This window comes from Sturnira hondurensis, unplaced genomic scaffold (genome assembly GCF_014824575.4).
Source record: "Sturnira hondurensis isolate 20B ecotype Veracruz unplaced genomic scaffold, ASM1482457v3 Scaffold0016663, whole genome shotgun sequence".
Classification (NCBI taxonomy): Eukaryota; Metazoa; Chordata; class Mammalia; order Chiroptera; family Phyllostomidae; genus Sturnira; species Sturnira hondurensis.
This window is the reverse complement of record NW_028089294.1, coordinates 8,361,671-8,380,256: the sequence shown is the minus strand read 5'-3', so window position 1 is coordinate 8,380,256 and position 18,586 is coordinate 8,361,671. Positions and strand designations below refer to the sequence as shown.

At 37.3% G+C, this 18,586-nt stretch overlaps 1 protein-coding gene across 2 annotated transcripts in view; it reads right to left on the bottom strand.

Annotated features, from left to right (window-relative positions):
• Positions 1–18,586, bottom strand: part of STRN (striatin) — a 93,342-nt gene that overhangs the window by 38,741 nt on the left and 36,015 nt on the right. For both annotated transcript variants that reach the window (XM_037066565.1, XM_037066566.1), the window contains exons 4-7: positions 16,785–16,863; positions 13,775–13,942; positions 11,548–11,683; positions 3,218–3,353 (exon numbers count right to left, since the gene is read on the bottom strand). In XM_037066565.1, the coding sequence (XP_036922460.1) occupies positions 3,218–3,353; positions 11,548–11,683; positions 13,775–13,942; positions 16,785–16,863 (519 nt within the window). The remainder of the gene's footprint in view (positions 1–3,217; positions 3,354–11,547; positions 11,684–13,774; positions 13,943–16,784; positions 16,864–18,586) is intronic.

Here is an 18,586-nt window from a genome sequence, read left to right as displayed (position 1 = left end):
AAGATGCCAACCTCCCGCATCCAATCTGTTTCATCCACAGGATTCCCCATCTTACTGATGGCATTCCACACTTCCATTTGCTCAGACCAAAACCCTCTCTTTCACCCAACATCAACTATTTCAGTAAATACTGTTTTACCTACCTTCAAAACACATCTAGAATCTGACTACTAGTCAGCATGTCTACTACCTCTCTAACCACACTCCTTCTTGCTAGAATTACTGCAATACTTGTCCTCTCTCCCCACCAAGTCTATACTATCCATACTGGTTGCCCTGGGTTCTCAACACAGCAGCCAGATAATGCTTTAAAATAAAAATCAGATCCTGCCATCCTTGAGTCCAAAACCCTCCACGGTTCCCCATCTCACCAGTGGTCTCGGTCCCACGTCACTGCTTACTATATTGCCCTTAGAAAAACTCTGCTCCAGCCGCTCTACTTCCCTTGAATTCCTCAGTCATACCAGGGCTGCTGCTATCTTAGGGCATTTATTCTGGCTTTATCCTTCCTGAACACTTTCCCCAGATACTATATGCCTAACTTCCTTATCTTCCTTACTTTTACCTATCTTCCTTCAAGTTTTTGCTCAAATCTTACCCTCTCTTGGCACTTACAAGACCACTTTATTTTAAATTGCAACCTGTTTCCTCCACCCCACATGGACACCAGAACTCTTTATCCCCCTTATTCTCTTCTTTTTCTGTTTTCCATAGCATTTACCACCTTCCAACACACTATACCATGCATCACGTTCATTGCTTATTGCCTGTATGTCTTAGTAGACTGCAGGGACTACAGAGATAGGGATTTTCACCCAGAAGACTGGTAAACAGAAGGCATTTGATCAGTATTTGCTGAATGACTGGAATAAATAGTAATACATCTATTTTTAACAAGTTCCAATCCACAGTTTTAAAAAACTGGTTATATCCTGGCTGGGTGGCTCAGTTGGTTGGAACATCATCTCGTACATCAAAAGACTGAGGGTTCAATTCCTGGTCAGGGCACACAGCTAGGTTGCAAGTTCAATCTCCACTCGGGGAGTGTGCGGGAGGCAACAGATCAATGTTTCTTTCTCTCCCACATCAATGTTTCTCTATCTCTGTCTTCCCTGACCCCATTCCTCTTTCTCTAAAATCCGTAAACATATCCTTGGGTGAGGATCATAAACAAACAAACAAACTGGTTATCAGGCCTGTGAAAATACTAAACACAATTTTCTTAAAAGAACCTCAACATTTTTATAGACTGAACTAAAACCTATCAATAAAAAGCCTCTTTTTCCAGAAAGATTTAGCAATTTTCTTGGGGTAGGCGGGAGTGGTGGGGAGAAAATGGAGACAACTGTACTTGAAGAACAATTTTAAAAAAGGAAAAAGAAAGAGAAAAGATAAAAAATAAAAGAAAATGTTAATTTTTATCAATCAGGTCTGAATAATTAATTAAATTGGGTGGCTTCTGCATATTAAAATGCCTTCAGTTTTTTTTTAAATATCAGTCTTAAAAAATCAGCCTTATCATACATAATCTTAACCAGCCTCATATTAGCAAGAGCAATGGAAGGTCATAGAAGATGTGTGGTAAAATCTATTTTTGACAGAAACTAACAAGATTCTGAATCTAAACATACTCACTTTTTAAGGGGGGGCTGGTGAGGGATAAAAGAAGCACTTAAAATGGTTTAAATGTCCCTTCAACTACACAGGAATGGAAGCATCTATGTGTTGTTAATTGCTTAAAAGTGAATTGCTTTGAATCAGAATTATAAAATCCTTACAACACTGGTAAAGAAACCTCTAGCCGACTGAAAGATTCCATTCACTCATATTCATAAACAGAAATGCTAGTACTTTACTACAGGGTGAGACATCAGATGTGAGAACAGCCACTCATGTTTTCATCAGTAACTTCATAGCAAGTTAGGTTAAAATGTACACACATGTATCATATAATATAATGGGCCATGACTCACACATTAAAGCATAGGAAGTTACACAAGGGACAATACAGCTGTCTTTTTAGAAAAATGAATCCCAGTAAGAGCCAAGTATTACTTATGCAGATGTATGACTCCTCAAAGAAAGACCACTGTGTAGCACAGCGGATCCAACTATATTGGCAGAATTGCTGCCTGAAATATCTGAATAACTTGATATAGAAGCTCATTAGGAAAAAAGACAGAAGAGAGATTCATTTCACTTTAACTTCCCCTGGTTTCCAAACTTTGTTCCATTGGAAAAAAAAAGTCGTGACTAAATAGTCATTATATTCTTCATACTGTGACTTCAAGTAATTATCCCAAATAATCCTTTAAATATTTGCCATGAAAAAGGAAAAGAAGTGGTATTAGAATTATCAGAATCCCTGAATGGAAATCTGCCATTAAAGTACATAGACTGTAAGCTAAGGGTGTTCTAAAGATAAATTTTCTCTCATTCCAAAACACCTGCTAGGTGTTTAAAATATTAAAAATGTTTAGAACAATTTGCACACAAAAAATTTGATGCTTTCTATAAACTGATGTAACCTGACTAGAAAGAATAACTATATTTTTTTAAACTTATACTTCTTTTTTGCACAGGTGATGCCACAGATGACATTTCTAAGATCTTCCAATGCAGCGATTTTCAACCCCTTTCATTCCATGACACACATAAACAAATTACTAAAATTCTGTGACACATCAAAAAATACTATTATTTTTTGCTGATCTGACAAAAAATAGGTATAATTTTGATTCATTCACACCAGATGGCTACTGTGTTGGCTGTTGTCATTGTTTTATTTGACAATCTAAGGGGAAAGAGGTCAGTGCCCTTGACTAAAAAATCAGGTACTGCATGTTTTACAAATTTTTGTGGCACACTGGTTGAAAATTGCTGCTCTAATGCACTGTCATACTCAATTTCCACAAAATCTAGATGTGCAAGTTCTGTCTGGGCAGAAAATAGAGACCATTCTATATATAACTTCAAATTATTTTCATTTTGCATCACTTATTTTTTTTAAATGAGGTTATTAGTTGTGTAAACTTCTTTAAACATCTAACGCGCACATATACCCTCTAGACAAAAGGTGAAAGTAATAAAAAGTTCATAGGATGTCCAACATTTCAACACTGTAAGAGATTAAAGTGTTCTTCAAGGTGCAGCCCTCTGGGTGAAACATTAATTTCTTTACGTAAGATCTCAGGTTGGACCCAGCATCCTTCCTTACCCCAGTCTGTTCCATCGCCTGCACTTCTAGATTCACTGTCGCCGTCCTCTGATGTAACCAAGAAGTCAAATTCCTTTAGAGCTTCTTCTGTATCTCGATCTTCACTGCTATCAGGCAATGCTTTCTTCCTAACAATCTAATGGAAAAAATATGCTGAATTGAAATATATTATGAAATCAACTTAAATAAAGGGGAAGGTATCCCTTTACCATTGTATGAGGAACCCCAATTATTGTTTTCTTCCAAAAGTGTATCTTTATTTTGTTAAATAACTGTAATGCCTATTCAGCAGTGGGAAACACAGATGTCACTTTAAAAAATATACACATTGCATACTTTAAAGAAGTAATTTAAATTTTGTTCAGTGATGGCTTGTTTTAAATAAACTAATGGAAGCACATATTGAAAACACTGGGATATAAGACATGCATTTAAATTACAGATATGTCTTTAAAATACTGTATTATTAAAACCACAACCTAATCTTATATTTCTTGGATGCAGTTTGTGCAGTGTACAGACATTCTAATCTAACTAAAAAAAGAAAACACTTCACAAATCATTGCAAGAGCTTTCAGAATCTAACCACGATAAATTTTAGTTCTAATACATCGTTGCCTTACAAAACTTACATTCACAAACAGTACAAACTCAGTAATTCTTGCCTCAAGACTTAGAAGGTATTCTGCTGGTAGTGGGGTGTTGGGGTTCACATTATTATTTCTACTGTCTCAACCTTGCATCAATATTCTCTAATAACTCTCTATATATTCAAGTTTTTCCTAAAATACTGATGTTTCAGAGTGAGACTTGACTTAGATTTAATAGAAAATCTAGTAAGGGCTGTTATGTCTTGTTTTTATATATTTAGGAACATCTCTGGAATCACAAATCCAGTTGGAAGATTAAAACTTAGGCTTAATGCAGGCAGAGATGATTTTTGAGATCTATATGCCAATACTACTTATGAATTATCTTCTTTTTGGTCACCACACCAGGAGCCCAAAGAAATTAGCATGAGTGCTTTGCAGCTTCTTTTGATTACATAGACTGAGCATCTCAGCTTCTCCAGACCTCAGCTTTTTTCCTTCATGCAAAATAAAAATAGCATAATCTGATCAAACTTTATCACCACACTATTTTGAGTGATTTAAAATTATAATGGTTCAGGGCACTTCCGCCAAGATGGAGGCATAGGTGGAAACACTGTGCCTTCTCCCACAACCAAGGTTGAATAAAACAAAGGTTTGGAGAAACAAAGACACAACCAAAGGATAGAAAACTGAATTATACGGAAGTCCGACTACATCTAACCGTTCAACGGGGACGGTAAGAGGGGTGGAGCCAGCAGCGAGCAGGGTCAGGCAGGACAGGGCCCCCGGCCCAGGCGCACAAGGAGACGAGAACCAGTTGGGGTGCGGGGCAGACCACGGGGGCATATTCGCGCGCAGTGAGACAGACCACGCAGGCCCCAGGGGGCGAGGGCTGACGGCGGTGGCACACTCGCGAGCAGTGGGACGAAACGCGTGGGCCAGGTGACGGCAGCAACTGCAGCACCGGTGAGGGCCGGGGCAGCAGGCAGTGGACAGGACGCCAGAGTCCCTCTTTGACCCCGCCCCCACATACAGCGTCACAACCCAGCGACTTAGTTGCCCTGCAATACCAGTGAGAGCCACTGTCGCTCTTTGACCCCGCCCCCACATACAACATCACAACCCAGCAACTTAGTTGCCCTGTTCTAGTGAACATTTTAGGGCTCTGATCCTGCTATGGAACAGGCACGAACAACCCGAAAGATGGCACAAGAAGAACTCAAAGTCCAAGAGCCAATAACTCTCAGCGACCAAGAAATTGCCAGCCTCTCAGAAGCACAATTCAGGACACTATTTATCAGGATGCTCACAGAACTGGTAGATTATAGTCACAAATTAGAGGAACAAAGTCACAAATTAGAGGAATATATGAAGGCTAAACTAATTGAAATGAAGGGAGATGCACAGGAAACCAATAGTGATGGAAAGGAAACGGGGACTCAAATCAATGGAATGGACCAGAAGGAAGAACAAAACATCCCACCAGAAAGGAATGAAGAAATGAGAATTCAAAAAAATGAGGAGAGGCTTAGGAACCTCCAGGACATCTTTAAACGTTCCAACATCCGAATTATAGGGGTACCAGAAGGGGGAAAGAAACAGCCACGAGTGGAAAACGTATTTGAACAAATAATAAAGGAGAACTTCCCCAGTCTGGCAAAGGAAATAGACTTCCAGGAAATCCAGGAAGCTCAGAGAGTGCCAAAGAAGTTGGACCCAAGAAGGAACACACCAAGGCACATCATAATTACATTAGCCAAGACCAAAATGAAGGAGAGAATCCTAGAAGCATCAAGGGATAAGGGGACAGTCACCTACAAAGGAGTACCCATCAGACTGTCAGCGGATTTCTCAAAAGAGACCTTACAGGCAAGAAGGGGCTGGAAAGAAGTATTCCAAGTCATGAAATCCAAAGACCTACAGCCAAGATTGCTTTATCCAGCAAAACTTTCATTTAGAATGGAAGGACAGATAAAGTGCTTCTCAGATAAGGTCAAGTTCAAGGAGTTCATCATTACCAAGCCCTTATTATATGAAATGCTAAAGGGACTTATATAAGAAAAAGAAGATGAAAAATATTAACAGTGAGAGGACAGCAAACACACAGCTATTAACAACCACACCTAAAACAAAAGCAAACCAAGAGGACAGCTAGATCAGGAGTGGAACCATAGAAATGAAGAACACATGGAGGGTTAGAAACAGGGGGGTGGGAGGGGGAGAAGGGAGGAGAAGGCACAGAAAATAGCATAGATGGTAGGTAGAAAATAGATAGGGGGGAGGGTGAGAATAGTGGGGGAAATATAGAATCCAAAGAACTTGAGACACGTGGTTATAAACTAAGGGGGGCAGAATGGTGGGGGAGGGAGGGTGCGGGTGGAAGGGATTGAAGGAGGGGAATAGAACAACTGTAATGGTATAATCAATAAAATAAAAGAAAAAAAATTATAATGGTTCAAGAAACAGATCTATGGGACAAACTGAAGCCTCTCAAACTAGACTCTAAGAGATAACATTACCTGACTTGGTGGCCCTGTTCTCATGCTTGTGACTAATACTACTTGTCAACCACAGTATTTTCTTTTTCTTTTTTAACAAGAGGAAAAATAACCAAATTTAATGATATGTGTACATAGGGGAACCTCACATACATGAGAGCCAAAGATTACACATACATGAGAGGTTGAGACAGAAAAAATAAGGTGTATATATATATGGCATTAAAAAATTATTTTATTGTTCAATTACAGTTGTCTGCATTTACCCTCCACCACTCCCCACCCCTGACCCCAGCTATCCCCACCTTGCTTCCACCCACCCTTGGTTTTGTCTATGTGGCCTTTGTAGTTGTTCCTGAAAACCCTACCCTCATCCCCCCATTATCCCCTTCCACCTCCCCTCTGGTTACTGTCAGATTGTGCTTAATTTCAATGTCTCTGGTTATACTTTGCTTGCTTGTTTGTTCATCTAAGACCAGATACAGCCTCAGAGGCCCTTCTCAGTGCAGCGCCCCAGGAGGCCACTATCAACTGAGGAAAGCTGGCAAAGTGCATAAAACCTAATCTGCCTTAACTGTTCTGGTATACATAAAAACTGAATAGGAGAAGTCAAGTATTCTTTAATGATGCTAGAATAACTGGTTTAACTATTTAGAATATTTCCCTAAAATCAAGAAATACTTTTATTTTTACAGCATTTTCCAATACCAACTAACAAAGCTATCAGCCAAACATAAACAGCAAGATCAATTTGACAGAATATGAACAGAAAACCCATGCTGAAGGCATATTCTTTTATAAGTATTCACAAACCAGATAATTAGCATATGCTAATAATTTGCTCTAATTTTCCCTGGGTAGGCACACTAAGATAGAAGTGTCTCTGAAGAGTGTACACTGACAGAAGGTCCTGGTCTCCACAGTACGAGATACAAATGCAATGCCTAACCCACCTTTCTTTGCCTACAGGCTTGATTCCTCCCTTTTCAGGACCCTGATGGGTCATCAGAAAGAATGTGGAGGGATCATCACCAACATCCTATAGACAGAAAATCTATGTGCTCAACGCCTGACCAAAAAAGGGCAGGGAAAATACAGAAGTATCTGGAACTGTAGGTGAACAGTCTGAACGTATTGGCAACATCAGATCATACTAAATATGGCATTAAGTCACAAAACTAACTCTTTGAGAAAAATGTTTTTAGGTACTCATCTCCTCTATATAAACTAACAGACAAGGAAGATAAATGGCAAGTTGAAAACAACTGTCCATTAAGAATCCCATTTAAATAAATAAAAACTCCTGTACTTTTAATAATTAGACATAGAAGAAAAGTGAACTGTGGTTACCAGTGGAGAGCAGGACTAGTAAATATGAATGGGTGGAGTTTGTTGTAATAAGCACATACTACGTTTCTTTCTTATATCCAAGGTTCCACTCCACTCCTACCTTCATTGGGCTTATGAATCAATGTAAGAAATTAAGACAAACACAAAAAAGTTAAGGGTTGCACATGGTGTTAAGATTAGGAAAAGGGACAGGCTGTCACTTTGGAAAGCATTAAAAGAGGCATAACACAAATGGGGATGAGTTCTTTACACTGAGACTAAAACATCAGCTCGTGATTCTTAATCCCATTAGCTTTTCCTCCCAAAGTGTCTGAATGCGGAGACCATGTTGCTGCTTACATTATCCTTTATGTAGTTCAAAACTGATCACATTTTATATGCATATATAATTTCAAGATCATTATTACACTTAACAAATGATACGATGATGAGAATACTGATAATGATGGTAAAGAAAAATCAGATGAAGAGGGTGATCTTAGGGAAAGAGATGGACATGGAGAGAAGAAAACTATCCAGAATATAATTAAAAGGAACAAACACAGTTTTCAAAAACAACCAACAGCTACTAAGAGCTGTAAGTTTCTGTATTTTCTTAGTTGAATCTAATAAACTATTTTGATTAACGAAATAAAATATTTTTAAAAACCTCTTTGTTCTACTAAACATTTTAATAGGATAATTTTCAGCCATCCACTTTTTATATATAGTACTGCAATAAATATTCTAAGTCATGCGTATTCATTGCTAGAGTTAGATTTGTTAAGTCCTTGTGGCATGTTAGACTATTAGACTGCAGCTGTGAAAATTAACATAATATATCATAAAAGTTAGCAAGACTATTGTGAAAAAACAATTCCTTAGAAATTTTTTTTCCTGAAGAACTACAAGAATTTTTGAGTCCAATGTTTCAATGGGGTTAAGTACTTTTACATTAGCTGTGTCTTCATTCCTTGGTCACAGAATTGCTATGTCCTGTAATAACTGGAAGACAGGATATTTATAAATTTGGCTACTTAAAAAAAACAGTTTATAGTTAGGAATTTTAGTGAGATCATAGGTAATGATACAATAATCAGTTTATAGATTTTTAAAACATCTAAATTGATATAGTAACTAACAAAAAACTTAAAGCATCATAATTATTATTTACCATTGAGCTATGAATACATTATTTTCACAGGAAAATGCAATTAAATATGATCTAATAAACATACTGATCTATGATCAATGATCAAATTATGATCTATGATCATTTAGTATGATCTCAATGCAATTATCTCATATAAATCACAAGAAAACAGAAAATTTCTAAATTATTAGGACAAAAACGTACCATGAAACTTTAGGCATCTTCTTCTACTACAGTAACTAAAAGCACATGTTATCACTACTAGTTTGGATAATAAAAAGGGGTAACTTCTTAAACTTCAAATAATATCACAGCAGGGCTGTATCAGCAGAATACAACTGAATAGCGACCCAGGGAAACAATAATCTGGAAGCAATACTTTCAGAGTCTCTGATGGAAGCAGAGGGTATAAAAAAACAGAAAAGTTACACATAGAAAACACCGTATAGTTAAACATACTGATACTGACGGACAGGCTGTCCAGACCGCTGGGAGTGGGCTGAGGCAGGAAATAGGAAGGGATGCTGGGGGAGATGAAGGTAGGCCACGAGAGGGAACCTGGGACACTTCTGCACTGAGCCAGGCTCCTTGGAGTACTGAGGTTGCAGACAGATAACACTTTCATGAATCACGCAGGGCCATGGCAACAACACTGAGTTTCACAGCTCTGCGGTGGGTGGGACCACGCTGCCCACGTAACCAATGAACACTCCTCCGCCCCTAGGCAAGATGATGACAGGAGGAAGTTCTCAACACTCAGTACGCACAAGGCTAGCAAGATAACTGGACAAAGCCCTCCTGCCCCTTTCAGGTACCAGATTGGGAGTGGGACTAAGGGAAGGCAGGCACAAGCACAAAAGTTAAAATTGTGTGGAGGTGCTAGACCAAAGAGGTCTATCAGTCTAGCCTGGGGAAAAGAAAAGACTAATTGGAAAGTAAACCACCCAAAGTGAGTAAAAGTTTAGGAAATTAATTGGTCATTCTGAGAAAACGCCTGGTCCATCACACACCTAAAACTAATATAAACACAGGGCAACAAAGGAAGTTCTATCTTGCTTGTGGCTCGCTGCTCAGGACCTGCACTAGGACAGTGTCCTAGACTGTCCTTTCCACGGGGCTCATGACCTTAGCAGTCAGGTGGCCCACGGCCTCCAGGAGAGCACCCCTCTCTGGTGCTGACCTGGTGGAGCATTCACTTGTGCCTTCGTGCCCTCTCTGGCCTGGGAGTACAGGACCCTGGAAGTCACACGGCCAACGGCAGTGCCAGTTCCCCTCACAGCCTCCAGGTGGTAGCCTGAAGTTGGAAAGCAACTGGGAGTAAGCTAAGCTCCCTGGATGACGACTTAGCAGCCACCTCGGGTTCCCAAAAGTGGTACTTTAAAATGGAACAGGAGTTCTGGGCACTGTCTTTTGTTTTGGTCTTGCTGAGGATGACTGGATTTTGTCTGAGTTTTGTGGAGTTGATAAGCTTTGAGACAGGGAGTCCCCTATGGTCCCAGATTGTTCAGTATTCAAATAAAACCCTTTTTCCTTTCTTACAAGCCTCTGCCCTAGATTTTGCCTTTTGGTGGCAGTGGGCAGCTGAACCCCTTTGGTTCAGTAACAATATCATTTTCATATATCATCTCATTTATTCTTCACAGAACCTTCTGGGGATAGGATGGGTATGTATTATAATCCTCATTTTACAAACTAAAAGGCTAACCCTGAAGGATTAAGCAGAGATAATTAGTAACAGAAATGGGACTTAAACCTACAGACTTTGACTTAAGATATAGTCTTCTTTATGTTACCTTATATTCCTCTTCCTTCTTCTAAGTAAAAGTAGAAGTAATGTGAACATTTTCCTAGATAAAGCAAAGCACGCTCTCATCATCTCTTACTTTCAAAAAAGGAGGAGGAAAAAGGAAGAAGGAAGAAGAGAAATAAGGGAGTTAAAGAGGGAAAAGGTAGGGAGAAAGAAAGGCCCTGACTGGTGTGGCTCAGTGCACTGAGCCCCGGCTTGCAAATCAAAGGGTCGTTCAATTCCCAATCAGGGCAAATGCCTGGGTTGCAGGCCAGGTCCCCAGTGGGGGGTGTGCAAGAGGCAACCAAACACTGATGTTTTTCTCCCTCTCTTTCTCCTTCTCTTCCCCTCAAAAATAAATAAATAAAATCTTAAAAAAAATAAGTATGGAGAATGAAAAGAGGGGAGTGGGGTGGGGGAAAAGCAGACAGTAGAAGGGGACAGAACACAGAAGGGAAAGGAAAAGAAGCAATTTAGAAACATCTCTTATTGCAGGGAACTACCAAAGGAGAGTCAATAAACATAAATATGTAAACAAAACTCCACAGAAACCCTAAACAAGCTTGAAGAAATCTAATGGAAGAGTTCAGAAAGTCTGTAGAACTTGTCTCAAAGCAACCCTGACAAGAGCAAAACTGCATCAATTAGTTGATGGCTCCATGATGGGCCTGTCAGTTCTGGTGTCTCATAGCAACCAGTAACACTGCATTGCTGTACCACACAATGTTCACCACATTCACCAGCTCTGCAGAAATGTCCGAAGTTTAATGAATGAACAAAAAGTCAAAGAATACGTCATTAACAGAAAGCTACTATACTAAAAGTATTCTTGACTTTGAAATCAGTATTAAAAATTCAATATTAAAAATTCTTTTAAATTTCCCCAAATTCATGAAACAAAACAACATGGATTACTTTTAAAGTATGCATAACAATCCCTAAAATATTTATATCTGAGTTATCCAACTTACTGTTGAAGTATCAATGATGCTTTTCTCTCGTCCATCAATGTCGTCATCTTCATCTTCATCACTGAAATCTGCAGTTGCATTTTCAGGGAATTTGAAATTATCCAGCACAGAGGCGGGATCCGTTAACTCGGATTTCCTGGTTTAAAACATGTGCATCTTGCTCAGTTAATTTCTTAAACTCACCATAAGAATTAGTCTGTGATATGACGCACTAACTTCTGTTTATATTGTAACCATGACCCCTCAAATCACATCATGAACAACACTGATTCTTATCCATTATATTTCCTTCAATTCTAATTGGAAGAGCAATACAGGAAGTGATTACTATTTACAGGTTTTTGAAATCCTATCTATTTAGATTAATGGTAAACTAATGTAAAGAACTCTTTCTCCTGAATCAGAAGTGTTTTGATCCTAAGCTAACCTTCACCTACTTCTTCAAAAAATGTTTTTATCTCTGCCATTCCTTTTCTCTATTCTTTTCCTCTATGCAACTCTTCCTATGGCATAACTCAGAAAATAACTAGAAAATGTCATTTTTTTCTGATGCAATGTTATATTTCTGAACAGCTAAAGAATGGAAAAAAGCAAATGTGTACATAAAATTACTAAATACAATATAGTAGTCAATCAACATCACAACAAAATTTCATCTTATTGGTGAACATTCAACTTCTGGAAATGATTTCCAATGTGTAAGCTTTTAATTTAGTTCTCTAAAAATAAATTTAATAAACAATTCTTAAATGTCTGGAAAGGATGATTTCTCTCCAGTTCATTAAAAAATGTTTTAGATTAGAAGGCTTTTCCATGACAAAATTTATCCACAGCTATGAACAAAATTTTCAAAACAGGTAAATGATAAATTTCAAATCTGTTATGAGCTATGTTTTCCCACTCTATTCTTCATTTCTACATAATTCAGACATTCAGAATAATACCCTTGTCAGCTTCAAAAGGCAGGTCAAGGTCAAAACACAAGATAACTGGAGTGGCCTTTTCAGAAGGCCTTAGAATGACTCCACACTTTAGGTAAAACTATAACCAATAATAATGCCTACATTGTCTATGTCTACAAAGAAAAGCAATATGTGCCTCACATTTATAAAAACAATTTAATGTAGTTTTAATTACTAATGAATACATTTAAGAAGGCTCCAAAGACATATGTTTACAAAAGTTGTGTTTTCAAACCTTTACCTAAATCTTGTAATTTCAGTTTATGTTGTTGATAACAGAAATTATGTTCTCACTAGAACAGCTATTTTCAACCTTTTTCGTCTCATGGCACATGCAAAGTAATTACTAAAATTCTGCAGCACACTGAAAAATATATTTCTGACCTATCTGACAAAAAATCGGGTGTAATTTTAATTCATTTAAACTGGACAGCTATTGTTGTACTGGCTGTTGTCATTTTTTTTTTTTTGACAATCTAAGGAAAAGTAAGTCAGTGCCCCTGACTAAATATCAGGTATTGCATATTGAAAGTCACTGCACTAGAATATACTGAGTTTAATTAAAAATATTCTTCCAGCCTAAAGAAACATTCAAATAAAATAACATCATATTTAGACTTTCACAGAGATTTTGACTTTTTATTTAAGAATCCTGTCAACTTTTTTTTTTCGGTAAAGAAGGATCTCCTATTTATCTTTTTACGACCATGTTAACAGAATTACATACAACTGTATGATACACGATCCAAGAAGGCAAAACAAAGTATTTCAAACAGCTACTGAATTTTTCACATTTACTCTATCAATGAAAAATACACACTTCAAAGACATTTTTCACAGGAAAGACGACTCGCAGCAATATTAGGTAAACGAAGGGGTGAAGTCGACTTCTACAGAATCTGCAGTGTTTACCTGACTCCTGAGTAATGCATGCGAAATTCCACTCCTAAAGATCTGAACTGAATTTCCAAAGTAAGGTCTTTTATGAAGTTCTTATAATAAGTGACTAAGCTTCAAGGTACTAAAACCTGTGTTAAATCCAAAAATTTCAAGAGAACATCTTAAATTACATCTTAAAATAACCATAACTAATGCTAATCACTATATGTTATCCTCCTCCACCAAATGAATTTTAAATTATTAAACTAATTATAATTATTTCTGTAGCAGTATCTAACAGTACAAGTATCGTATCACCCATAAACCAAATACATTTAATAAAAATTAAAATCACAGCTAAAACACTTTCCAGATAAAATACTTACCCAATCATTGCTGCGTCTTTACTTTCGCCCTCTGTGCCATTTATAACCGAGTCCTGATTTCTGTCATCTTCCCGGTCAGTGACATCACTTGAAAAGCCCAACAAAGCTCGCACTCGTTTAGACTTCACATCTAGAATAGTATCCGTGTAGCCCACCTCCTGGAGATACCTGCGTATGAAAGGGGGCCTTACAATTCCGCCATATTACATCAGCACGCTACGACTCAATGTGTGAACAAAAGTATTCTTTTTAATTCACTGCCTGCATAAAACTTAACAGTATAGGACTATGCTAGTAGGACTTGCTAATAAATAGTCTTCCAGCTGCAGATGGAGCTGTCTCTTGCAGTACCAGTCTCTCCGGTCACTGAGAAAAATCAAAGAACTATACAATAGACCATTCATTATATTTATCATAAGAAGATGTTCTTAACAGCACATTCTTTCTTCTAGGCAATTTTGGAGTAAACTCACTCTCAGATACTACTGAGTTACTATTTTATAACAGTAGTCATCATAACCAATAGTCTTTTTACATTTCTGATGCACAGTGTCACTGGATCAACTGAAAAACTAAAGAGAATGTTTCTAACATATATAGTTTCCTCCATGACATAAAGAAAATAGCATATTCCAAACAGTCACTTCTATGGGGAAGCTTCCAGCCTGGGGCAGTGGTTAAATAAAAAAAAGTAGATCACAACTGAAATACTCAAATGTGGGATGTGGGCTACCTGGGTGCACCGGGAGGGGGGCACGCTGCAGAGAAGCAGCAGCACAGAAGAAAAGAGAACAGCCTGTGCATTTTGAGGACCAACTAGGTCTAAAGCCCATTTCTGCCACTTTTTTCCTGTTACTCGAATTCTCCTGAATCTCAGCTTTCTTTCCCCTAAAAGAGACACACTTAATACAGTGCCTGGTGTACAGAAGGCACTCAATATGCAGTAACAAAAAGGTGGCCAGCACCCCGCCCCCAAAGTGGTAGTGCCAGGAACATGAAGGCAAATGTCACTAACTGCATCATTAATAAACATGACAGACAAATGCTAGACATTAATGTAAGTAAGAATCAGTCTATGAGATGAACGAGAAAACAAAGGTGGACAAGATAACCACTCTAAGGCCTATTTGTTTCAAGATCTGGTATTAACAGGTTACTATAGCTCAAAGAGATACCTTACAAAGATATATGAACAAAATGGCGTAAGTGCAACCTTTCAAATAAAGACACTTATTTTTCAATCCTCTTCAATATTTATAGAAAGGGTTTGATTAAAATCTGGATAATAAATTTCTAATTTTCCTAAATTTAATCAGTTGTTCTTACAAACTAATACAAAGGTATTATGTTTTTCCATTTTTAACAAATAATATTTGATACATACTTCACTTTGATAACAAAACCACAATATAAATAACTGTTTCAAAAACTGTACTTTCCATAGATAAGTTGGCTTTACTAAACAGTTACTTCCTTATTCCTTATTCACTGATGAAATGTCACCTTTCCTTTAAGGGAAAGATTATCATTCTTCAAAAGTTTTTGAAAATGTCTCTTGGATTACTCACCATAACAAACTTTTGATTAAAAAAAAAACCAGCAGATTAAGAACACATACTTTAAAAATTTTTTTAAAAGAATGCGTATTAAAGAAAAATGCAAAAATCATATTCAAGACCAAAATAAGGGTACTAGTAAAATCCCATTTATTAAATATTAGTGAAACCGCATTTTCTTCTAACTTTGAGTAGGTATAAGGAGACATTTCACTATTCTCTTACCATCATCAAAAGGAGTGGCTGGCATACATTCACTTTGGAAATCACAGATTTAGACTATTTACAAGTGACCTCAAAAATCAAACTTCATTTTCCTGAAGCACAGACTTGAATACCAGTTTCACATGTGATATACAAGAACCAGGCACTGAGCTGATGTGATTCTGAGCTGGTGTGGTTCTAGCCCACCATTTGACCTCTGAACTTCGACCCAGCTTTGTTCCCTCTTTGTAGTCTCAAATGACCATTTCATAGGAGAAAGCAGATGTTAGTGCAATAGTTGCAAATTTGGGAAAACCAAAAAGTTCTTCAATCAATTAAAAATGGAAAGTTTAATAACAAACAAAATTTAATGCTGATTAAACATATTAAAACTTGTATATTCATGTATAAAAGACGCAAGGAAAAGAGTAACTTTAAGAGAAGTATTTAAACTATAAATTTAAGTGTATGATAACATCTAGAAGCTTCAAATTGCCCCTTTTTTTAATCCTCACCTAAGACATTTTTTTTCATTGCTTTTAGAGAGAGAGAGAGAGAGAGGAAGGGAGAGAGAGGGGAAGGGAGAGGGTTTAAAGAGAAAGGGAAGTGAGGGAGGAAGAGAGAAAGAAATATCAATGTAAGAGAGAAATGTTGATAGGTTGCCTTTTGTATGCGCCTCAACTGGGAGCCAAACCCACAACCTAGGCATGTGTCCTGACCAGGAACTGAACTCTCGACCACTCGGTTTGCAGGACCACACCTAATCAACTGACCCACACCAGCCAGGACAAAACTGTATTCTTTTTTATGAAGATAAAATTATGAAAAGAATTAATTCTTTGGTGTAGCTCAGTGGATTGAGCACGGGCCTGCGAACCACACGATCGCGGTTCAATTCCCAGTCAGGGCACATGCCTGGGCTGCAGGCCAGTTCCCAGCAGGGGACTCACGAGAGGCAACCATACACTGATATTTCTCTCCTTCTCTCCTTCCCTTCCTCTCTAAAGATAAATAAATAAAATCTTAAAATATTTAAAAAAGAATTAATTCTTGATAATTCTTATTAATATTTAATAAAAATAAATTCCACTACATAGAAAAAATGTTTAATACGAAAAAGTAATTCACTTAAGCTTTTCACAACAGCAGCATAATAATGTGAGATAAATTATTCTACTGAGTTGGAACTACAAAACAAAAAAAATGAAAATATACACTTCTCCTCTTCAGTCTGATTGTGGGTTACTTACTGTCTGAGTAGTTGTCGACCTTGTTTCCACATTAACTGGCTGTTTTGTTGTGGCTGGACCTCTGTTTCATTACCTTCATCTAGAAAACATTAAATCATAGTAAAACTGACTTGTTATATACATTAGAGGGAATCTTGATTCATAAAAAATATTCCAAAAATTTATAAGATTAAGAATATGTAAAACTGCACTGTAAAGTATGTGTTAGGACAATGTAAATGCTGTTTTTAAGCTGAATTTCCATAACAAACTCTAAATTCATTATTACTACTGGATTCCTCTGAGTGGTAAAACTAAAATAAAGATATTTTCCAAATCTTTAGGCAGTCTAAGAACTTTCCTCCAGAACAAAGACCTACCCAAATCAAGTCAGACTGTAAGAGCCCAGTAACAGTATTACAAAGCACCACATCAAAATTAGAACAAAATACCCTGAGGAATGATTGGGCTTTTTTAAAAGGCCATTTTGACTAAAGAATAGATAGGAAGTAATCTCAGTCCAAATCTTTGTCTTCTGCTAGTTATTAAAACCTTAAGTATTCTTTTTAGACAATCTTTGAATGAAAATCTCATAGACCTTGTAAAGCTCTAAATTCATTATTTGGTAGAAGCTGAATCCTTTTAAGAAGGTGGTCAAATAAACACAGTCTTCTCCATTGTAAGTCTGGACTAAAGAATTTCTAAACTACACTATGGCTCTACTTTAAAAATACAACAAAAGCTGACACTTTCCATCAGTCCTGATCCAACTATAAGAAACTGTGATCTTTATAGGGTTTTATTCAAGTGAAGACGTAAGAAAGACTATTTGTTTTATGGTATTTGGTATTACACATTTACTGTGTTTCAGATGCTGTGTTAAAAAAATGTATAAATTATCTCTACAAATTCAGAAGACAGGTGTTATTACAAGACTCATTTTAAGGACAAGAAAGGTTCTGTACAATTCACAGGTTAACTGTAAGGCCTCTCAGTTAGTAATAGAGTTGTAAGTGTTGAAATCAAGTCTGACTTCAGAGCTCACATATTTTTCTCCACATTTTATCACTACAATTTTAAGAAATTAGAGAAATATGTAAATTTAAAAAATCAGATCTTGCACTTTGATTTTTCTCCTAAAATGAAAAGTGCAAAGCTCTGTGACACACCAAGGAAATAGCAGTAGAGTAGAAAGAGTGTGGAAAGGGAAGCCAGGGGGATTAAGTTAACTCAAAAAGGAGAATTACTTTGGGATAACACCGAAGGGCATACATTCCTTATTTTTTAAAAAGGCAAAAACAAATGTCTCAATACTAGTGAAAAATGATACATCTTGTTTCCACTGACCCACAAATTCAGAAACTGTGTGTTTAACATAGTATGTCCCAATATGTTCCCTTCTTAAGTCAAGTGAGTGATCAACCTATACTCGCTAAGAAAGAACATTTACACTGACATTTCAAACAACTAAAAATTTCAGATGTAAAAGCACTTTGGAGGTCATCTAATTCCCCATCAGAACAGGCCTACATCCTTTCTACACCGTCCCCAGGTACATGCAAAACTGCTTTTCCCTAGTTTGGTACTAGTGACGTCAGTGAAGCGTGATACACCCCATCAATGGAACACTGATGGGAACAAGGAGCACACTACGGACATACATCCACTGAGGTCTCGAATGCATTATGCCAAGTGAGAGAAGCCGGCATTGGAAGGCTACATTTTGTATGATTTTGGAATCCCTATGACTTTCTGGAAAAGGCAAATCTACGGAAACAGAAAACAGGTTGGTGGTTGCCAGGAGATGAGAGTGGAAATGAAGG